General features: G+C 37.1%; 1 protein-coding gene across 14 annotated transcripts in view; it reads left to right on the forward strand.

Annotated features, from left to right (window-relative positions):
* DTNB (dystrobrevin beta) overlaps window positions 1-24326 on the forward strand; it is a 207661-nt gene that overhangs the window by 87703 nt on the left and 95632 nt on the right. For all 14 annotated transcript variants that reach the window (XM_090281077.1, XM_090281081.1, XM_090281084.1 and 11 more), the window contains exon 9: window positions 12512-12636. In XM_090281077.1, the coding sequence (XP_090137203.1) occupies window positions 12512-12636 (125 nt within the window). The remainder of the gene's footprint in view (window positions 1-12511; window positions 12637-24326) is intronic.

A 24326-nucleotide genomic window follows, 5' to 3' on the forward strand; every position in this document is an offset into this window, starting at 1 on the left:
TTGTGACCTTGGGGTACATAGCACCTTCCTAGACATGATACTAAAAGCACAAGCAGCAGGCCCAAAACAGATAAATTGCACTTCATCAAAATTAACAACTTTGGTGCTTCAAAAGATACCATCAAAAAAGTAAAAAAACAAAACAAAACACCAGAAAGGAGAAACTTTACAAATCATAACTCTGATAAGGGGCTTGTATCCAGGATTTTAAAGAACTCTTACAACTCAGCAGCAGTAAAAAACACCAAGTAACCCAATTTAAACATGGACAGAGGGAAAGTGGAATGGTGGATACCTGGAGCTGGGGCAAGGGGCAAAAGAAGGGGCATTGTTGTGTAATCAGTATAGAGTTTCAGATTTACAAGATGAAAAAGTTCAGGAGATCTGTTTCACAACAGTGTGAATAAACTTACTACTACATTGAACATTTAAAAATGGTTAAGACGGTAAATTTTATGTCGTGTATTTTGTACCACATTTAAAAAGTAAATTAACTGGGGGAAAAATGGGCAAAGGATCTGAGTAGATATTTTCCAAACAAGATAATACAAATGACCAATAAGCACGTGAAAAGATACTCATCATAATTAGTCATTGTGGAAATGTCTAATCAAAACCACAATGTGGTGCCACTTCACACCCACAAGGATGACTAAAATAAAAAAACACCAACAATGACAAGTGCTGATGAGGATGTGAGGAAATAGGAGCCCATATACACTGCTGGTGGGACTGTAAAATACAAAGAAGTGAATATAATAATGGACCGTGAGTTGTAGGTTGTTTAAAGATAGAAATGAGGCCATGAGGGAGATACGGGGTTAATTGAAGGTGCCAGGCTCAATGGAGTCTGGTCCTGCTGTGGTTGGAGTACCATTAAAGGTAGGGTACTAGGAGTCAGCTAGAAAGCTAGAAGTTGGTATGAGAGTGGGGTGCTTGGGATTCTGATTGTAGGTGATGTATAGTGATTGGCAATAAAATGTTCTGCAATATGACTATGAAGCTGATGGCCAGTGTAGAGTAGGGGAGAGATTGTGGAAGGAGAAGAGTTGAGTGAAGTTCAGTGTTTAAGTTTCCTTGGGCTGCCATAAAAAATTACCACAGACTTGCTGGCTTAAAACAAATTTGTTTTCTCTCAGTTCTGGATACCACAAGTTTGAAAACAAGATGTCTAGCATAGCCTCTATTTGTGTTAGTCTCCAGAGAAACAGAACCAAGAGCAGATAGATAAATATGAAGAAATTTATTATAAGGAATTAACTCAGGTGGTTATGGAGGCTGGCAAGTCTCAGGATCTGCAGGTTGAGTTGGCAAGCTGGGGACCCAGAAGAGCGGATGGTGTAGTTCTAGTCAGAGTCTGAAGGCCGGTGAACCAGGAGAACTGATAATGTAGTTTTGGTCCCAAAACCAGCAGGCTTGAGACCCAGGAAGAGTTAGTGGATCAATTCAAGTCTGAAGGCAGGAAAAAGCCATTGTCCCAGTTCAAAGGTAGGCAGGCAGGAGGAATTCTCTCTTCCTCAGGGGAGGATCAGCCTTTTTGTTCTATGCAGGCCTTCAATGGATTGGATGAGGCCCACCTCCATTAGGTAGGGCAATCTGCTTTATTCAGACTACTGATTTTTATATTACTCTCATCGAATAATACCCTCATAGAAACACACTAATAATGTTTGACCAAATATCTGGGTAACTTGTAGCTCAGGCAAGTTGACAATTAAATTAGCCCTCATACCCTTCTTGGCCTTTTCAGCTTCTGGTGGCTGCTGTCATTCCATGACATGTGGCTACATCACTCCAATATACGCCTCCTTGGTCATATTACCTCTTCCTCTTCTCTCTGTTCTCTTCTCTATGTCTGTCTCACAAGGATACATGTGATTGTGTTTTGGTCCCACATAATCTGGGGAAAAAAATTTTGCTCTTAAGATCCTTAACTTAATTATGTATTTTGCCATAAAAGATAATGTTACCTCATTTGCCACATAAGGTAATATTCTCGGGTCCCAGAGATTAGGGTGCAGACATGCCTTTTTTGGGCCCTCATTCAACCCACTGTAGCTTGATATATTGGAAAGGCCAACTGTGTGGATGTTGAAGTGAATAAGAATTAAGACAGCAGTAATGTTGGACATGACTGGAGGGATATTTAAGGTTTAAATCTGATGACATGACATTCAAAACTGGGGTTCTAAGGAAAAGGGGAAAAGACCTGAGAATGGCCATGAGGTTTTCAGAGGACATCTTACACACCTGGAGCTGTAGGTGTTTGAGGGGTGAGAGAGAGCCGCTACCACTTGAATGGCTTCAGGGGAAGCCCAGCCTTCTGGGAAAGCTAGGTTTCCTCTCAGAGCAAGAGGGTGAAAGCAACTCTCAGAGAAGATGTTCTCAGTTCAACAAGGGGTTGTGCTGATGGTGGACTGTGAAGAGAAGTGGAAGGGTTTGGAGAGTTGAGGATTAGTGGGAGACAGGGTCATGTCAGAGGGATGTGCAGAGCCTTATGGGAATGAGAATCCAGCAGGAGTCCTGGATTTCTTGTGAAACAGGCCTAGCCTCTGATAAAAGTGGTGCTAGGATTGGCCCCAGATAGCCTCCAAGGCAGAGCACGGTGGTGCCAGTGGGAGGGTTGGGTCGGAGAGAGTTTTGCCAGGAGGATGCAGAGCTCTGGCTTCCTCGCTTTACTCCTGCTAGTGGTGGTATCAGTGCCTTGGGAGAAGTACCCTGAAGTCCTCCTCACCCACAGCTAAACTGGCTGCTTTGTGGCCAAGGCCCTCCTTCTGAAATTGGGGACTTTCCAGGGTCATCCTCACAGTAGAAGGAATAAGCTAGAGGTGTCCTGACAGCATGTATCATCATTTTCAATACGTTGATTGATATGGTTTAAATATTGCTCTTTTTAGCATCTGAACATTGCCCCCATTTGTGGTATTTGGATGTGCTATTGATTCTTAAACCCATTTACAGCTGCAAAAGTGCTGAGTTAGAAGGCAGGCCATTTGAAATGGACCCAGCTGTTTAAAAAGATGGATGCTTACCAAAGACAGTGGTGGTGTAGGTGTATAGTTTATGAAACAACAAGGCATCTTTTTCAACCATATCCTGATTGTTCTCAGAGCACAGAGATGACAGGGGGTTTCCATCGCAGAGAAATGTATGACTTTTCTTTAGCAGTCATCACTTAGCCCCGGCCCTTTCTCCAGCTTTAGTTCTTTTTTGATTCTTACAGGTGGCCACCTGAGCTGAAGTGGAGAATGTGTATCCTCTTTCGTGTGTGGGAGGATTAGGGTTCTCTGTGACCCAGCCCTGGGAATTGCTTGTCTGTTTCTAAATTAACTCAAAAACGTCAGTGATGATTACCTATTTAGCTAGTACTTTGTGAGACCTATAGATGCAGGTTGAAGGTAGAACTGTTTCTCTAAATAAACTTAATATATGTGTATTGTATGCTCATTACATTTTATCTCCACTTAGTGACTACAAAATGTCCAATTATGAAATGTTCCTGTGTTGTCTATTCATTAAACCTTTGATTACCTACCATAAAGCAGATGTTATGTTCGCCAGCATTCTCTCCTGGGCTCTTGTCTTGCAGTGCCTTTCCACAGTTCCAGGTTTTAGATGACCCCCCTGGACACTGATAAATGTCTACAATGCTTAATTCCAGCCCAGGCTTCTTGTCTGGGTTAAGACTCCTATATTCAATGGTTTTATGGACATTTTCATCTGGAAATCTCACTGACTTTTCTGCAATACATGGTTCTAATAATTTTTCACTTAGTTTTCTTGGACTTCTAGGTAGATAACTATATCATCTATAGGAAACAACTTAGTCATTTTTCAGTCGTTATACCTCCCTTTTTTCTTTTAACCTCTTTGTGTTGGCAAGAACTTCTAGAGAAGTGCTTCCAAAAAATGCCTGAGAAGAATCATCTGGGCTGCTTTTAAAATATATAAAGTACCAGGCCTCTTCTGGGAATTATAACTTAGTAGGTCTGGGTTGAGACAAGGTAATCTGCTTTGTTTTGTTTTTTAAACAAGTATGGCAGGAATTTCTTATCTTCAGACAGGTTTGGGAAACACTGTTTCAGAGCAGGGCTAGATAATCATGGTGGTTGTCTTTGGGTCCTGACTGGTGTATCTGTATCATGTGTGATATTGATTGACTGCTGGCTCTGTTCCTGCCTTGACCCGTGGCAGTATTTGTAACACGCTTTGGAGTTATTGTGTGCCCAGGGGTAGTCATACAGTGGTCAATCTAAACCAGACAAAGAACTTTTGGCCCTGATATCCCTTCAGTAAACATGTCTAGTGCCTGTTATGTTCCAGGCCCCACAGAGTGCTGCTGTACAAAGAAGCACATGGCAGGTCTTGATTTTCTAACCCTCATGCTCTCTCTAACCTCCAGCCTTTCCTGGGACTCTGGCTGCCTATGAATATACTTCCATAGTGCTCATGGGCTCTGCTTCTTTTTGTTGTAGCTGATTAGACCCTTTGTTTGCCAAAATCTGAAGTATTAGTCACACTTCTATCTCATTCTATCCTGCTATGTAATCTGTTACTTCATTTGAGCCAGACAGCTGTCTGCCCAATGTATGCTAGAAGCAGCTTCTAAACCAGAGGTGATTTGTAACACTGAAGTTTAATCTTGTGGAGTCATGTTTTGAAAGCTTTTACAGTTATGTCTTTGGTCTGGGACTTTCATGCATGTCTTTCACTCACAAGCAGCACTATGACAGTATCGAACTATTCGCAGGTGCTTGTTCCACCCTATTTTCTTTTGTCTTTGGAGCTGCTGTTCTCACTGCCTTTACCTCCTCCCTTCCCCATCCTCCCAGCTTTCCCTTGCCAACTTCTGTAACCTCTAAGATTCAGCCATTGCCTGATCCCCTAGTCTTTCAGTAAAGCTTTATAATTTTTCCCCGGAAAGGTCTTATATAGGTTAGATTAATTCTTGTTTACCTTACATTATTGTGGCTATTGCAAGTGGTGTTTTTATTCCTAGTTTGTTTGTTTTTTAAATTTATAATAAGTTCTTTATTTGTTAATTTTTTTAAGATAAATTTACATTCCATAAAAAGCACCTACTTTATGTAATTCGATGAATTTTGGCAAATGTATATTGTCATGCAAATGATATCTTTTTGAATTATGTATCTTAACACTTTGTTGCTGTTGTATGGAAGTGGAAATTATTTTTGTATTTTAATCCACTATTTAATTGTCTTCCTTTACTTGCTCATTAATTCTAGTAATTGTGCTCAAATTCTTTTGGATTTTTTATAATAATTATATCACATACAAATAGTGACAACTTTCTTTCCTCCCTCCCACTCCTTGTACTTTTAAACACCGATCATACTTTTTTTCCTCTTTTGGTCTTATAATGCTGGCTAGAACCTCCAGTGCGATATTGAAAAGAAGTAAAGTTAAAAGAGAGACATTTTAAAAAGGAATGAGCTAATAGGAAGAAAGGACCAAATTGAACTTCTAGAAATAAAATGTTAAGGTTAAGCTCAATAGAGGGGTTACAATTTAGACACAGCTACAGCAAAAAATTAGGAAATGGAAAATAGACCTGCAGAAGTTGACCAGGATAGAGAATATTGAACACAGATTTAGGGAAATGGAAAATGTGAAGGGCTATTAAAAGATTTGAAGAAGAGAATGAAAAGATCAATCTAGAATTCTGTATGTATCTGGTCTATTCAAGAGCCAAGATGAAATAAAGATATATTTTCAGAAAAAGTCTCAGTGGGTTTGCCACCAATAAACCATTGCTGAGGAATAATGAAGAATAGGCTTTGGGGAAAAATTAATTGAAGCAATAAGGAAGAAATGGGATACAAGAAGAAATGGTACACAGTGGAATTGATAAATGTGAATAAATTTAAAGAAGCTTCATGTATAAAATAATGATGTCTAATTTTGGTGGGCTTAAAATAAGATGCAGCTAAAGCACTAATCAACTGTGACATGAATGTATGTGAGGCGTGATTAGAGTTAACAGGATTTTAAGTTAGAGGACGAGAGTACAGATGCTGGTTAAGATTGTGGTCAGTGTTCATATTAAAATATCTAGAGGAGGTTCCTTCATAGTCTGAGGATTTCACAGGGTATGTTTCTGCTTGGGTCCCCTCCAATGGTGGCTTGATGCTCAGGATGATGTACTCAGAGAGAGTCATTTGAAGTGAGCATGACAGGAATGGCCTCCGTGGCACCAATCCTGAGCTTTTTCCATTAGGCCGCTGTACTCCCAAGTGCCAGGGCCTGTCAGCATGTACCCTGAGATTTAGACTGTGCTGTGCAAGGAATTGGCTCAACGCTGATTGAAAATACAGTCATCTGAGCTCAAAAGAACTTTATTTTCCAGAGTGTCTTAGTGTCTGGTCCACAAGTTTCAGCTCTGGCGTAGGAACACACAGTGCAGCAGTTACAGCCCCCAGCCCCCACCTGGGAGTCTTCCGCTCCGTTGGAAACTCTGTGTCCCCACTCCCAACTCAGTGGAGCTTTCCCTTTATGACCCCCATTGTAGTACTTGGTGTCCCCAGTCTGTTTCTGGCTCCTTGCAAGAATGTTTCACTGTCCCAGGCTATCTCTCCTGATCCCTGTATGTTCTTTCTCTGAGTAATTGTATCTGTTGAGGGGCTGTGTTGTACCATGAAAAGAGTAAGACCGGCCTATTTATATGAGCTTTAGTTTTCACACCTTTAAAATTGCAACTGTGAAACATCAAATTCATAGGACTATTTATTGGGCTGTTAAATGAGCCTATGTATGTGTGCAAAGCACCTATTAGGTGCCTGACACTAATTTATTAATAAACGTTACTTCCATTTCAAGAAAAAAAAAATCAAACCACTAGAAGAGTAGACTCAAAGACTATAATTACCAAAACAAGGAAATCAAAATAAATTAATACGAGAAATATAAAACCTAAAAATAGATAAGAAAGGACAAAAATAAAAGAAAAAATGAAATAAAATGAATAATGTTATAATAAGCTATAGAAATAAATAAAAATATGTTAGTAGTCAGTAATTTAAAATAACTACTCATCCAATATGCCACAGTTGCAGGTTCAATCCCAGTCAGGGCACATACAAACATCAAGCAATGAATGCTTAAGTGGAACAACAAATCAATGTCTGTCTGTCCATCCTTCTCTCTCTCTCTCTCTCTCTCTAAAACATATTTTGAAAAAAAGATATAAAATTACTAGAAATAAATGAGAGATGCATAGATTCTGTATGGACACTGACTTAGAACTTTATTGAAAGACATTAAAGAAGGCTTAAATGCATGAGGAGATGGATATACTTATAAGGGGATGTTTAGTATATTTAAGTGGCAGTATTAAGGGTCAAAAGAGAAGAATATAAGTTTGGGGCTCTGACACTACTTACGAAGAGAAGGAGAAGCTACAGCAATTAAATCATGTCACACTGGCTCAGGGATAGAAATAGAATATCTAGTAGGGAAAGAATGGACTAGTTATTAAATTATCCTGAGGCAACTGATTATCCATAAGGAATAAAATTGGATTCTTCTTTCATACCTACCAAATTAGTTTTAAGTAGACTGAAACTTAAATATGAAAGTTAAAAACTATAACTTTAGAAGATAATATGGAAGACTATCATTATGACCCCAGAGAGGGAAATATTTAAGATACAAAGGTACAAAATATAAAGGAAGAGATTACTAAATTGAGACCAATGTTATATTTGAAGATGACTCTATAAAGAACAAATAGAGTGAAAAACAAGCCTTAAAGTTGAGTGTTTGCAAGTCATAACTTCCATAGGGCTAACATACAAAAAATGTAAAGAACTTTTATAGATCAATAAGAGAAAGACAACACAGTGAAATACTACACAAAAGACAGGAACAGGAATTTCATAGATGAAGAAACACAGATGACCCTTAAACATAGAAGAAGAGCCCTAGCTGGTGTGGCTCAGTGGGTTGAGTGCCAGCCTGTGAACCAGAGGGTCACAGGTTCGATTCCCAGTCAGGGCACATGCCTGGGTTGCAGGCCAGGTACCCAGATGGGGAGTGTGAGGGGCAACCACACAGTGATATTTCTCTCATACATCGATGTTTCTTTCCCTCTCTTTTTGCTCTCCCTTCCCGTCTATCTAAAAATGAATAAATAAAATCTTTAAAAAAAACATTAGAAAAGATGCTCAATCTTTTTAGTAATCAGGGGATTACAAATGAAAACCACAATACTGTTTATCACCCACCAGATTGACAAATGTTAAACGATCTGCCAATGACAAGGACTGGCGAGAATGTGGAGAGTCAGGAAGTCTCTCACACAGCTGAGGGGAGTGGAAATTAGTGCAGCCACTTTGTTAAACAAGTTGGCAGTGCCTGGTCAAATTAAGTGTGCATAACTCATGGCCCAGTAATTCCACTTTTAATAAAATTCTTACATATGGCCACCAGGAGTCGTGGACAAGAAAGTTTATGGCAGCATTGTGAATGAGGGAAAAAATGGAAACAACCCAAATGTTCACCAGCAGTGGGTTGAATATATAAATTAGGATGTAATTAGGTAATGAAGTACAATCAAACAGTGAAAAAGCAAATGAATTACAATAACATGTGTCAGTATGGATGAATTGTAACATAATTTTGAGTGAAAAAAGCAAGTTGCAGAAAAAGTAAGTTTATATAGGTTTTAAACATGTATTAAATGAATCGCGTGACTTATGCATAATTGCAAAATAATAAAACATGGAAAATGATTAATACAAAATCCAGGACCCTGATTAGCAGGAGAGGAGCCAGTGTGGTGGGAGTGGGCTGTATCAGGGAAGGGCCCACAGCAAGGCTTCAGACTGACTATAATGTTGTTTCTCAGGAAGAATAGTGGGTAAATGGGTACTTGTTTTATAACTTTTGAAATTGTTCATATATGTTTTATACACTTTGATATTTTTTTAATTGTAAAAATAGGGGGACCCCCAAACCTGAAATTTATTATATAAAATTATGTATTTATTCTTACCTGTTTAAACCTCAGTCATCTTCAAAGTACTCTCTATTTGATGTAATATACCTATGGAGATGTTTTTCCCACTGCTCAAAACAGTTTTTGAACTTGTAGATTTTGATGCCTTTTAGTGCTTCTGCCATTTTTTGTTTCACCTCTTCCACAATGGCAAAACATTTCCCTTTGAGGACTTTTTTTCATCCTGGGAAACAAAAAGAAGTCGCTTGGGGTGAGATTATGTGAATAGGGAGGGTGGGGCATGGGAGTCATGCCATTTTTGGTCAAAAACTGCTGAACACTCAATGTGGTGTGGGCAGGTGCGCTCATAAATCACCCATCATGAAAAGGGCAAATTCACTGAAAGAGTCTTCAAAAAAATTCACTGAGGTTGAATGCAGCCTCTCACAACAACGCCAGCTGGTACACTGATACAAATGGGTTCCTAAAACACTCCCCTAGTAGGAGAATCCTGTACTACAAGGGTCCTGCCTTCCAGAAGATAATTCTGTGTTTTGGGGGTCCCCCTTGTATATTTAAAAAATTTAAGAGATGGTAGGAAATGTTTTGAAATTAGTTGGATTAGCATATTGAAAATGAACAAAGATTAAAAGTCATCACCTAAAAGTGTTTGGAGGAGACTTAATTTTCTAGATTAAGGCCTCTGCATATTTCTGTTTTCAGAGGTCGAGGGAGGGGGGAAGGGCAGAGACCTGAAGGGGCATCTCTGGCATAGTAGTGTTCATGAAGGATGGGAAACAGCAGTCTTTAGACCTGACCGCTCTTTCCCTTCCCTCACTCCCTTCTTCACGTCCATGAATATTAAGTGACTGACTACCAAGTCCTGGGCATTGTCATAGGTAAAGCTCCGTCTTGGCACTCAAAGTAGTTTTCGAACCTTGGTTATCACAGGCTTTGCTACCTCAGCCTCCTAACTGACTCCACAGTGAAATTCACTTCAGGCCTATTTCATAATCCAGTCTTTGAGATTTTGTTATGGAAATCATTTATTTACATATTTAAACAACCTAATTGAATGCACGTCTTTGAAGTTTTCAGGGTAATATCCTCTTTGGTTTGGTGCTAGCCCATAGTTAATATTCTAATTCCTATTTATTTTTTATTTCTAATTTTTCATATATATATATATATATATATATATATATGTGTGTGTGTGTGTGTGTGTGTGTGTGTGTGTGTGTGTGTGTGTATTGGGCCTCTCTTGATGTACTCTGATTATTTGAAATTGACTTTGATGTATTGATTTTACTATTCTATCTGTGTTTCTGAGATTCAAAATTTTGTCTAACTTTAAACCTTGACTTAAAGGAGTATTTTCAAAAGCACGACAGGCATATTGCTGGAGAATATAGGTGGGGCAAAGCAAAACATTTTTTTATTTAACAGTCATGTAGTTATTTTAACATTTATTGTGAGATATACATATGGAACCTGTGATTTCGTGGCTGTTGTTACTCAGGGTGCAGCTAAAATAATCCATCTCACATAGACTGCATGAGTTAATGGCCCTGGTGGTTCTCAGATAGAGCAAAAAATCCTGAAATAAATACGTGGATTACAGATGTTGTGTTTAGTTGTAAAGGTGAGTTTATATATTCTCTGATGTCCTCTGATTATCTCCTACTTGCTTCATAATTCTCAAAAAGTAAAGCACCTGTGGTTTGGTCAGAAAAAAGCAATCTAGAAAATTCATCTAGGCAAATAATTTGTTCAGATAACATATTCTGCGATAGGATAGCCTCTGGAAATACCCAGATGAATAAAATGTAGATCCTGCTTTTCCAGAGCACCAATCTAACAGAGACAGGCGCAGAAATTAAAAAGTGTAATATAACATGGCAAGTGCACCAGAGGAAATGCACACGTGGTAAATAGGTAGCTCTGAAAAGTGGGTGCTGGCTTATCTTATGGAGCCATGAGGAAAGTCTTCACAGAGGAAAGGAGACCTGCAAGCAGTCATGGGAGCTGAGCAGAACATTAACAGAGACAAAGACTGGGGAAGGCAGACCTCAGACCGGCAGGTGCCAAGATGCAGGGAGCTGAGAGAATGGGGAGTGAATACATGAGCAGCTTGTCGCTTCTGCCAGTGGGAGGTGAAAGGTGAGCAGGGAGGCAGGAGGTATGAAAGCTCTGGAATATGTGCCATTTACTTAGATCTAATCCTGTAAATGATTGCCAGCCTTTGAAAGACTGTAAGCCGAAGACTGACATGTCTGGGGAAAGTATAGACAATGGATTCAAGGAGGAAAAATCAGAATCATACTACAGTTAGTCACTGGACAAAGGGGCAGTGGATAGTCATTGGGAGGAGGTTCAGAACTTCTGCTTTGTTTAGGAAATTGGATTACTTTAGACTTTTTCGAGGATTTAATGGGTTGAAGGTGATAGTGGTAGATGATTTGGAGTCAATATATGAAGTTTCTGAAGGAATCAGTATTATACCATCTTTATTTTAAACAAGGTATTAACTAACTTTGCCTATATAGTCTTAAAGATCAACGGACTTTTGCTTATTTTGTGTTAAAATACATATAAGCAGCATATAAAGTTAAATGGAGGACATAATATTGATGAGGTACACAGCTGCAAGCAAGTTCTCTTTTTCAGTTAAGGTGGTACACATCGTAATGCACTGCAGAGGCAACAGAATGAAATGCTTGAACTTCTTCGCAGTTAATATCCTACCAAGAAAATCTCAGACAGCTGTGTTATTAAAGGGAATTGGGTGGACAACAAAATCAGTATCCTATAAAGCCCTCCTTTAAATCATGAATGTGCTACTGAATTGTAGCATATTGTTTACTTTGGTGCATATTTACTATTAAATCTTAGACTTGATAGCCTTTGGGTTTGGTGTGTATTGTTCTACCTTCCGAAGAAATGTATTAGTATGCCAACTTATTTTTGCACCTCTGCATATCATAATTTAGAGTCATGGGTCTGATGCTGACCGCCCATGTCTGTGAGTGTGTTCATCTGTTTCTGAGCACATAGCCAGTTCCTTAACACCAAATTTTCTGCCTCACATTTATTTTGGGAATATTCTCTTAATAGGCACGTCTTGGAATGTGGCTGAGTCAGCTAATTTTCTAACATTCAAAAGCCATGAGCTCTCAGCACTTCAGCCCAACACAAATTTCTGACTCCAATTATGGAATTAACTATAACATCTCACCAAGAAAAATGATCCAGAAGCATCAAAAGAGGGAATTTATGCCAAGGGCACATAGGGGTGTTCAGAAGGAAAGTTAACATTACCTTGGTAATGTGACTGCATAGAGTGAAGAGGAAGGAAGCACAGAAATGAAGGACCACAAATGGCCTTGGAACAGCTGTAGGCTCCTTTCTGCAAAACCCATTAACGTTGATGATAATGAAACTTAGTTTATTTGAAAAGCTGTTTTCTACAGCTCTTGTCACCATTTCTTTTGACATTTTTTTTTCATACTTTTGAAGATACAATTCCTTATTTCCTTATTTTCTACTTTGACACAGAAATCCCCTGCAAAGAAGCTGAGCCATGCAATTAGTAAATCTTTGGGATGCGTACCCACCAGAGAACCCCCGCATCCTGTTTTTCCTGAGCAACCAGAGAAACCACTTGACCTTGCAAATATAGTGTAAGTATATACTTGAATATGGATGTGAATTAGACTGAACTGGAGATCTTGCTAAATTCTTTTGGATCAAAACCACCTGCCATGAACATTTAACCTTCTGGTTTTGGGGAACTTAGACTTTAAGCTTTCATCTCTTTAAATCACCATAAATGTCTACATGGATCCCTAGCTCCTAAACCCTGAAGTCTAAGCTACATATAACAGTCTCTAACAGAAACATTAATACATTGAAGAGTAATTATTGTGCTGGATTTAGCAAAGTTGCCTTTTGTTGTTCATGTGCTCTTTCCTTAAATCGATGGTAGAGGTCAACTCTTCTCTACAGCAGTAAAGCCCATTTTAAAAATTAGTTTAGACAACGTGGAAATGAAAACCAACCCGATTTGCTCTTTCTTTATTGAGAGAAAATTATCAAACATAAGGCTATATTTTAGAAATAAAGCTAGTGTTGTATATATATATTTTAATCGAATGTTCATGCTCGGAAGCTAAAGGGACCAAAAAAGAGAGAGATGTAAGGAGGAGGAACAACAAAAATGGATACTATTCTGATCTTTTCTTCACTGAATTAAATGATGTTATTAAGTTTAGTCTGCTGGATAAAGTTGGTGAGTTTTTGATCATTAGTCTTTATTAGGTGTTAGAAGTTTTTCCGCTGGAGTAGACATTCATTATCTTTTACCTACCTGATGGTAGAATAATACAAGCATGTGGTTCAAAAGTTCAGTAATACAGAAGAGCTTAAAATGAAACCCAGCACATCCTCCCACACTTCTTTGTGTTTTGTTTGGCTTTTAGATCTACTAGTGGTTAGCTCCATATCTCTAAATAATACATTTAGAGCACCATTTCCTGATTCATCAGTTTTGGACATTATTGAATCCCTTCTGTGGTATAAGGAATGAACCCATCCTAGTTTTTCATAATTACGAGGTCTATCTTGAAAAAGTCCAGCCATTGCTAATATAACATGAACAGTTTGCATGACATTGATGTAACCTGGCAGCCAAGGAGAGTGGACTGGAATGCACATGCATGAACAATGATGACTTCACTGTACTAGTCAGTGGGGGCGGTAGGCGCTGTTGAGTGAGCATGTGTACTGAGTGGCCATCACATTCAAAATGACTGTGAGTAGAGCAATGAATGCATCAAATTTTGGGTTAAGCATGAACATTCCTCCACGGAAGCTATTAGGATGATTCAGAAGACTTTCCAGGATGATGCAATGAGTGCCGCGCAAATAAAAGTGTGACACAAATGCTTCAAAGATGATTGAAATCTGTTGAAAGTGACCCACGTTCTGGAAGGCCTGCAACAAGCAGAACACCTGAGAATGTTGAACCATGTACAAGCTGCGGTCAGCAAAGATCGGTGACTGATAGTGCAAGAACTAGAAGCTGATCTGGGGATTCCAAAAACTACAGTGTCTGAGATTTTGATGCAGGATCTTGGCATGAAACGTGTTGTGGCAAAATTTGTTCCATGGCCTCTGCTACTAGAGCAGAAGGAACATCATGCTGCAGTTGCTAATGACTTGATTCAAACTGCTACCAATGAACCAGACTTCCTCAAGAAGGTCATAACTTTGAAGGGGCCTGAGGCGACATTGACCTATATACAATGTTTCTTGTATCTTGCAACTTCTTCAATAAATGTCTATTTTTCGTATTGCGTGGATGGATACTTTCTGGACAGACCTCGTATATCACCATTTTTTACATTGGTCAACTTTGTAATTTTAAATAATACTCTTAAACCTCTATTTCTTGTAAGTTGTCTTGACTTTTATCTAAAATGAGGAAATTAGTACCTTCTGTCTATTATTTTCATCTTTTTTTTGCCTCCTAACTTCTGTTATCTATGCCTTCACTTTTATATTGACAAAACTGATATTTCTGTTCCCTCTTAATGTAGGGTTAAATCTAAAAGTTGAAAACCAAATAATAGCATTTACAGTTAATACCACTTATTACAAAGTCCAATAGTGTGCTGTGATTCTGTACGTCCTTTGTGTAGTTCCAAATTCACGGTCCCTGTGAACTCTCATCTGAGTTCAATGGGAACTTTTTTCTTATACAACACTGATTGCTCAAAATCATGCCTGTTGACTTTATAATTGCATTGACTTTCTGACTTTTTTTTTTTTTCCATTGCTGCTGCTTCTTGCTAGGGGAAAAATATGCTATTAAAGGCACTGTGTTGCATAGTGAATCCATTTTGGGGTTAAATTTATTAACCTTTTCCCTTTTCGGTTAGTGTTCTTTATGTTGCATTTTTTTATTTAAAAAAAAAAAAGTCCTTGTCACCTTGACAGGTGTGGCTCAATTGATTGGGTGTCATTCCACGAAACTAAAGGTCACTGGTTCAATTCCCGGTCAGGGCATTTGCCTGGATTGTGGGTTCGGTCCCAGTTGGGGTGTGTACGAGAGGCAACTGATCAATGTTTGTTGCATCGATGTTTCTCTCCCTCTCCTTCTCCCTCCCTTCCTTTCTTTCTGTAAAATAAGTAAATAAATGAAATCTTAAAACAAAAAGTCCTGTGTATCCCAACATTGTAGTGGTTTCTTTTTTTTCTCTCTCTCTCCTTTTTTCCTTTTTAAGTTTTGAGAATGCCCATTTCACATATGTCTTTAATTCATCTGAAGTGGATTTTTGTGTATAGTGTGATATAGAATATGTAATTCTCTTTGCTCTTTCTTTACTTTTGAATAATAACTTGTCTCAGAGCTGCTTATTGGATAATTTATCATTTCTCAACTGACCTACAATGCCATTACTGTCATAAATGATGTTTCCAAATACATATGGTCTTGCGTCTGGGCTCTTTCTTCTGTTCCTTTCGTTAAATTGTTTATCCCTATGCCAATATCTGAATTACTATAAGGAATTAAGTAATCTTTTTAAAGGAGTGTCTTGTCTATTCTTTGCTCTTTCATATAAGGTTTAGAATCAGCTTATTGAGTTCCTTGTAAAATTTGGTTGGATTTTTATCAGGTATTCATTCATTCAATCTAATGATCCAGTTGGGGAGACTGACATCTTTACAATATTAAATCTTTCATCCCATGAATGTTTTATGTCTTCTCATTTACTTAAATATACTCTTATGCCTTTCAATAAGGCTTTATAATTTTCCCCAGAAAGGTCTTATATATGTTAGATTAATTCTTATGTACTTTACATTTGTTGTTGCTGTTACAAATAGTACCTTCTTTCCTACATTTTTAAAAGATCTAATCTACATGCAATAAAATGCACCCACTTTAAGTGTACAGTTCCCTGAGTTTTGGCAAATGGATATAGTTGTGCAAATGCTATCCTTTTTGGAATTATGCGCCTTAACGGTTTGTTGCTGGTATATGGGAATGCAAATTGGTTTCGTATTTTAATCCACTATGTAGTCATCTTGCTTAACTTGCTCATTAATTCTAGTAATTTGTATTCAGGTTCTTTGGGATTTTCTCTAAATAATTATATTACCTGCAAGTAGTGACAGCTTTATTTCCTTTCTCCCACTTCTTAAACTTATAAGCATTAATCACACTTTTTCTTTTCTTTTGGGTCTTATAATGCTGGCTAGAACTTCCAGTGCAATATTGAATAGAAGGGTTTAATAGGCATTCTTATGTTATTACTAATCCCAAAGTGAATGCTTTTGGCATTCATGTAGTATGTTACTTGATGTAGTTTTTTATAAACTGTTTATCAGGTAAAAAAAGTGTCCTTTTATTACTAGTATGCTAAGACTGCTTTTTTTTTGTCATGAATGGATGTCAAATTTCATTAAAGACTTTTTCTGCATTAATTGCAATGAACGTATAAATTTCTTTAGTCTCTAAATGTAGTGAATTACATAGTTGTTTTTTTAAAACAACTTTGGTAAATGTAAATTGACTCCTTTTAATACACTAGATTTCATTTGCTAATATTTTATTTAGCCTTTGCCTATGTTTATGAGTTAAATTGTTCTGTAATTTCCCTTGGTTTTTGTTTGTTTTTGTCTTTAGGACAAAGTTTGCCTAGTTTGCTTAGGTCAACAAGTTGAGGAACATCCTCTTTTTATATTTTTTAGAAGAGGTTGTTTAAGATTGGGATTATTTGCCCTTTAGCCTTCACGTGGCAAAGTTTTTAATGGTTAATGCCATTCTTAAAAATGATTATAAGACTATTTTCATTTTTTACTTCTTTTTTAGTCACTTTGGAACATTTTATATTTGTAGGAATTTGTCAGTTTCTTTAAGTTTTCAAAATTATTGGCACAAAGTTTGTAATATTTTATGTACAGTATGTGTGCTATAATCCCTTTTTCATTCCTATTTTCATATATTTATGGTTTTTCTCTTTTATTTTAAAAATCTTACTATAGGTTTGTCTAATCTATTGGACTTTTAGAGGACCAACATTTGGTTTTGATAATTCTCTTATTGTATGTAATTGTATTTTTAAATTTCACTTCCATCCTTATCTTCATTATTTTTGTTATAGTTTGAGTTTCTTTTGCTACTCTTAAGTTCTTTAAAGACATTTACTCATTTCAGTTTTTTTCCCCTAATATAAGCATTAAGGGTATTAATTTCTGTAAGTACTGTCTGAGAGGTGGTCCAGGGTTTGTTATGTAATTTTTTTGTTTAGTCCTAAATATTTTCTAAGTTCCATTATGATTTTTCTTTGAGAAATATACTTTCTTAATTTCCAAACATGGGCATTTTCTAGTTCCCTTTTTGCTATTAATTTTTAGTTTAATTCATTTTGGTCTACATTATTCATTTCTTTCAGACTTGTTGATAAATGTTTATTATCTAACATATAATCCAGTTTTTATCATATTCCATGTAAATTTGAAAATAACATTTATCCTATGCTAGTTGGGTGCAGAATTTATAGTGAATGACTGACTGTATGTCCATGAAGTCAAGTTTGTTAATCATGTTGCTCAAATCCTCTATAGCCTTGTTTACTTGTTCCAAATAATGCATTTCTCTAGGAAATAGAACACTTATTTTTATGTAGTGACTCTCTTTATTCCTGATAATTCTTTGTTCTTAAGTCTATTTTATCTGCTAGTAATAATGCCTTTTAATATCTTTTGCTAGGTATGTGCCAGACATAACTTTCCCATTCTTTTATTTTGAGCCTTTCTGTGTCCTTGGGTTTTCAGTATGTTTCTTGTACATTGTAAGCTGGATTTTTTTCTTTTTACAGAAATTTTATTTTTGAACTATAGTTTATTATAGGAATAATTAACCTTTTGTAAAACTTGATACCAAAATGTTCTGAATTTGTAAATGTTTCTTAACTTCATATTTCTTGGTCAGGTTTTTAGTTTAAAGATAAAATTTGTTAAACTGTTTTCTCCATGGTTTATGGCTTCCCTTTCATATTTAAAATACTGTTCTCACTTCAAGATTATAAACATACCTCTGTCTACAAAAATTTTCTCATTTCTGGATTTTTTGTTGTTGTCAGCGCTGAGATAGAATTTAAGTTAATTTTTTTCATTATGGATAGTCATTTGTCCCAACTCCATTATTTTCCTGATTATTTTGTTGCAGTTTTGACTTTCTTTTAGCAATTGATACTTACTTTGAAGCTCTGAGAAATCACATAAATTACATATTTGCCCTCTATATGTAATTTTCTAAGAAGATGTCTTTACCTTAGGGTCTGTCTTTATCTTATTGGCAGGTTAAGAAAGGCTTTTGTGAAGAATAAACATTTACAGTAAAGCTTAAAAGATGAATAGGGATTAGGCAGGTGGAAGACAGTGGGAGGAGCATTCCCAGCAGAGGGGGCGCTGGGACGGAGGACAACAGAGGGCTGCAGAGGTTCCCAAAGGCCGCCGGGGTTTTGGACAGTATCTCAACTGAAGAGTTTTAGATAGAAGGGGGACATGTTGAGTTTTACTTAAGAAACATTATTGTCCACTGTGTGGAAATAGGCGTGGGGCAACAGTGAAAAAGAAGAGCCAGCTAGGATTTTTTTCCCCATTGGCCAGGTGATGGTGGTTTGAACTATCATGGTGATAATGGAGATGGAGAGAAGGTTGTACACAGAAAAAAATCTTAGGTGTTACCATTATTGCATGCCCAGACATAAAATTAAAACCTCAGTAGAAATTTGGATCAGGAATTGAAACTCGAAGGTGAAGTATACTGTGGTGTGAATTGCTTACATGTCATTTTTGACGTAGAGATTTATTCAGAGCCTCACAAACTTGAGATTCGAGTTGTTGATATTTATGAGCACCCACAGTGTCCCAAGACCTTTGCTCACCTCACCCTTAACCCTCACAGCAACCTTTGCAGTATAAATATCATTAACCTATAACAGATCAGAACGCAGCATGGGTGAGACTGAATGACCTTCCCAAGGTCACACAGCTAAAATGTAATGAAGTTGGGACTAGAAGCCAGGGCTCCCAACCCACACTCCACCTTCTTTTTATTGCACCTAAGTTTCCTAACATGCCAACCCAGGAGAAAATGTTATTATAGAAATATACAGTAATGGAACCATTCTTTGAACCCCATGGTTGGTTTTAGAATCAAGAAAGAACATTGAATGACTGTAATTTGGATGGTTGAAAAATAGAAGGGCAGTAGACTAAAAATTCAGAGATATCAAAAAAAGAAAGTCAGGAGACATCAGTTTGCTTTTCTGTAAAACTGATGATAATAAAACTTACCTTAGCCATGGCTAGCGTGACTCGGTTGGAACATCGTCCTGTAACCAGAGGGTTGTGGGTTTGATTCCTGGTCAGGGCACATGCCTGGGTTGCAGGTTCAATCCTGGTCTGGGCTCATATGATCCCCCATTTGAGCATGTATGGGGAGTCAAACAGTTGATGCCTCTCTGTCTCCCTTCCTCTCTTTCTAAAAGCGATGAAAATAAAATGTCCTCAGGTGAGGATAAAAAAGAAATAAATAGAACTTATCTTAATTATCCCAGGATATTGTTTAAGGATAATGTATTTGAAAGTGCTTTAAGAGATTAGTATGTCATAAATACTGTATTATAAACTTTTAAAATCTTTTCCTCAAAATAAAGTAAATTATACACAAAAAAATGTTAACTCTGCGGGGACTCTTACTGAGTTCCCAGTGCCTAAAATGGTGCCAGGCCTGGTGCACTTGGTGGGCACTTAAAGTACTTTGAATGAATGAATTACACCAAACATGATTTATATAAACAATCATACAGCCCGCTCATGCTTTTATGTTCATTTTCTTCAGAAAAATAATGTCACATACCTACAGAACCCAAAGCGTCCACTAGATGTCAGGCATATTTCCTTGACTGGTTCGTTGTGTTTTTTTTTCCTGGTGAGTTGAGAATATTAAGTAAACAAGGTTTGTCAAATAATTCTCAAACAAACCAGCTCACCTCTCATCAGCACTCTAGCAACTTTTCTTACTTCTGAGTCTCTGAGAAAAGTTAGTTCTTTTGGTCAAAACATTTTTAGAAGAGGTCTTGCTCCTGATGTCTCTGATAGACTGTTTCCAATTTTCAAAGAATTTGCTGTTGCTTAAGGTGTAATTGTCTAATCACATAGTCCTTATGCCTAATTTATTTAATTAGTGGTTAGTTACCATTACATTTCAGTTTATGTTATTACTATCTTTAAGACATTTTTTAATAGTTTATTTTTATTGTATTTTTTCCATCGCCATATATCCCCTCATACCCTCTTTTACCTCCACCCACCCTGCCCCCCTCCTAAATTACCACATTGTTGCCCATGTCCGCGAGTCCTTTTTCTTTTTTGCTCATTTCCTCTATCCCCCCAACCCCCACCCCCAGTTCTGTCATCCCGCTCTCCATGAGTCTGTCTTTATTTTGCTTGTTAGTTCAGTTTGTTCATTAGATTCCACATATGATATTTGTCTTTCTCCGACTAGCTTATTTCATTTAGCATAATGTTCTCCAGGTTCATCCATGCTGTCACAAACAGTAAAACTTTCTTCTTTTTCTATGACTGAGTAGTATTCCATTGTGTCAACATACCACAGCTTTTTTATCCACTCATCTACACATGGACACTTGGGCTGCTTTCTATTGTAAATAACGTTGCAGTGAACATAGGGATGCTTATATTCTTTTGAATGAGTATTTCAGGTTTCTTTGAATAAATTCCTAGAAATGGAATCACTGGGTCATGATTCAGCTCCATTTTTAAGTTTTTGAGGTAACTCCATACTGCTTTCCACAGTGGCTGCACCAATATGCATTCCCACCAACAGTGAAAAAGGGTTCTTCTTTCTCCACATCCTCACCAGCACTTTTTTGTTGATTTGTTGATGATGGCCATTCTCATGGGTGTGAGATGGTATCTCATTGTGGTTTTAATTTGCACTTCTCTGATGATTAGTGATGTTGACCGTCTTTTCATATGTCGGTTGGTCTGTATTCCTTCTTTGGAGAAGTGTCTTTTCACTTGCCCATTTTTTAATTGGATTGGGTTTTTTTGGTGCTGAGTTTTATGTTCTTTATAAATTTTGGATGTTAACCCCTTATCAGATGTATTGGTGAATATGTGCTCCCATTCAGTGAGTTGTCTTTTTATTTTTTTGCTGTGCAAAAACTTTTTAATTTGATGTAGTCCCATTTGTTTTTCTTTTGTTTCCCTTGTCTGAGGAGATATATCAAAAAATAATATGGTTATGAGCAATATCCAAGATTCAGTTGTTGATAGTTGTGAGTTTGTTGTCATATTAATGTTCATAGTTCATAATGGCTTGGTGATGATGAACTCCTTTAGCTTTACCTTGTCTGGGAAGCACTTCATCTGCCCTTCCATTCTAAATGATAGTCTTGCTGGATAGAGTAATCTTGGTTGTAGGTCCTTGCTTTTCATCACATTGAATACTTCAAAGTGTCTTTTGAGAAATCAGCTGATAGTCTTATAGGCACCCCTTTGTAGGCAACTTTCCGCTTCTCCCTTGATGCTTTTAAGATTCTCTCTTTAACTTTCACCTTTAGTATTTTAATCATGATGTGTCTTGGTGTGCTAAACTTGCTAAAGGGACTGCTTTAAGAAGAAAAAGAAAGAGAGAGGAACACAGGTACAAAGGGAAAAATGGCAATGAATCAGTATCTATCAGTAATAACTTTAAATATAAATGCATTAAGTGCCCCAATCAAAACACAGGGAAGTTGAGTGAATAAGAAAACATGACCCACATATATGTTGTCTACAGGAGACCCACCTCAGAACAAAAGATCTACAAAGCTGAAAGTGAAGGGATGGAAGAAAATATTCCAGGCAAATGAACAGGAAAAAAAAAGGGGGGCTGGGGTAGCAAAACTTATATCAGACAAAATAGTCTTCAAAACAAAGGCCATAACAAAAGACAAAGAAGGTCACTATGTAATAATTAAGGGAGTAGTCCAAGAAGAGGATATAACCCTTGTAAACACACATGCACCCAACATAGGAACACCTAAACATATAAAGCAAATCTTGGAGGACTTTAAGAAAGAGATCAACAGCAATATAGTCATTGCAGCAGATTTTAACACCCCACTGTCAACAATGGATAAATCTTCCAAACAAAACATCAGCAAGGATATGGTGGCATTATATGACACTCTAGATCAAATGAGCTTAATTTATATTTACAGAACATTTCACTCCAAAGAAGCAAAATATACGTTCTTCTCAAATGCACATGAATCATTTTCAAAGAGACCATATGGTAGGACACAAAACAAGGCTTAACAAATTCAAGAAAACTGAAATCATATCAAGCATCTTCCCGATCACAATGGCTTGAAACTAGAAACCAACCTCAAGAAAAAAACTCAAAAGCATTCAAATACATGGAGGCTGAATAACATGTTATTAAATAATGAATGGGTTAACAATAAGATCAAGGAAGAAATCAAAAAGTATCTGGAAAAAAAGTGAAAATGAACACACAACAACCCAAAACCTATGGAACACGGTGAAAGCAGCCCTACGAGGCACCACTTTATAGGCCTACCTAAAGAAGATAGAAAAATCTCAAAGAAGGAATATAACCCTGCATCTAAAAGAACCAGAGGAGCAATAACAAACGAAGCCCAGAGTAAGCAGAAGAAAGGAAATAATCAAGATCAGAGCAGAATTAAATGACGTAGAGACTAAAAATACAATTCAGAGGATCAATGAATCCAGGAGCTGGTTCTTTGAAAAAGTAAACAAAATTGACAGACCTTTAACCAGTCTCTTCAAGAAAAAAAAATGAAAGGACCCAAATAAATAAAAAATCAGCAATGGAAGAGAAGTAACAACTGACACCACAGAAGTACAAAGAATTGTAAGAAATTACAATGAACAGCTACATGCCAAGAGATTGGACAACCTGTATGAGATGGATAAGTTTCTAGAAATATACAATCTTCCAAAACTGAATCAGGAAGAAGCAGAAAACCTGAATAGACTGGAAGTAACTAGTGAAACTAAAGCAGTAATCAAAGAACTCCTTGTATACAGAAGCCCTGGACCAGATGGTTTCACAGGTGAATTTTACCAAACTGTCAAAGAAGAACTAACCCTTCTCAAACTATCCCAAGAAACTGAAGAAGAAAGAAGACTCCAAAACTCTTTTATGAGGTTAGTATTATCCTAATTCCAAAACCAAGTAAAGACACAACAAAAAAAAGAAAATTACAGGCCAATATCTCTGATGAACATAGATGCTAAAATCCTCAACAAAACATTAGCAAACCGGATCCAGCAACACATTAAAAAGATCATACACCACAATCAAGTGGGATTTATTCCAGGGATGCAAAGATGGTACAATATTTACAAATCAATAAATGTAATACATCATATAAGCAAAATGAAAGACAAAAATCACATGATCATATCAACAGATGCAGAAAAAGCATCTGATAAAATCCAGCACCCATTTATGACAAAAACACTCAGCAAAGTGGAGTGTTGGAGATGTACTCTTTTACCCTTTTTAAATCTGGTAAGCTCTTTATTTCACCTTCCATTTAAATGAAAGCCTTGCTAGATAGAGTAGTCTTGGTTGCAGGTTCTTGCTTTTCATTACTTGGAATATTTTGTTCCAGTCCCCTCTGGCTTGTAGTATTTCTGTTTAGAAATTAGCTGATAGCCTTATTGGAGCTCCCTTGTATGTTATTAGCTGTTTCTCCCTTACTGCCTTTAAGATTCTCTCTTTGTCTTTAAATTTTGCTGTTTTAATTGTGATGTGCCTTGAAGTGGGCCTTTTGGGTTCACCTTGATTGGGACCCACTGTACTTCTTGAACTTGCTTCCCTCCACCAACTTAGGGAAGTTTCTGTCATTATTTTTTCACACAGTTTTTCTAGCTCTTGCTCCCTTTCTTTTCCTTCTGGTATCCCTATGATGTGAATATTGTTACATTTCATGTTGTCTGAAAGCTCCCTTAAACCATCCTAATTCTTTTTAAGTCTTTTTTTTATTTTGTTGCTCTGACTGGGTGATTTTTTACCTTGCCTTCCAACTCGCTGATTCGATCCTCTGTTTCATCTAGTCTGCTTTTAATTTCTTCTAGTGTATTCTTCATTTCAGATATTCTTCATTTCCACCTGATTCTTATTCATAGTCTCTATGTTCTTTTTCATGCTGATATAGTTCCCACTAAGTCCTTTGTAGTTCTCATGAAGTTCCTTGAGCATCCTTATAACCATTACTTTGAACTCTGTGTCTGA

This window comes from Furipterus horrens, unplaced genomic scaffold (genome assembly GCF_987537825.1).
Source record: "Furipterus horrens unplaced genomic scaffold, mFurHor1.1.pri manual_scaffold_6, whole genome shotgun sequence".
Taxonomy (NCBI): Eukaryota; Metazoa; Chordata; class Mammalia; order Chiroptera; family Furipteridae; genus Furipterus; species Furipterus horrens.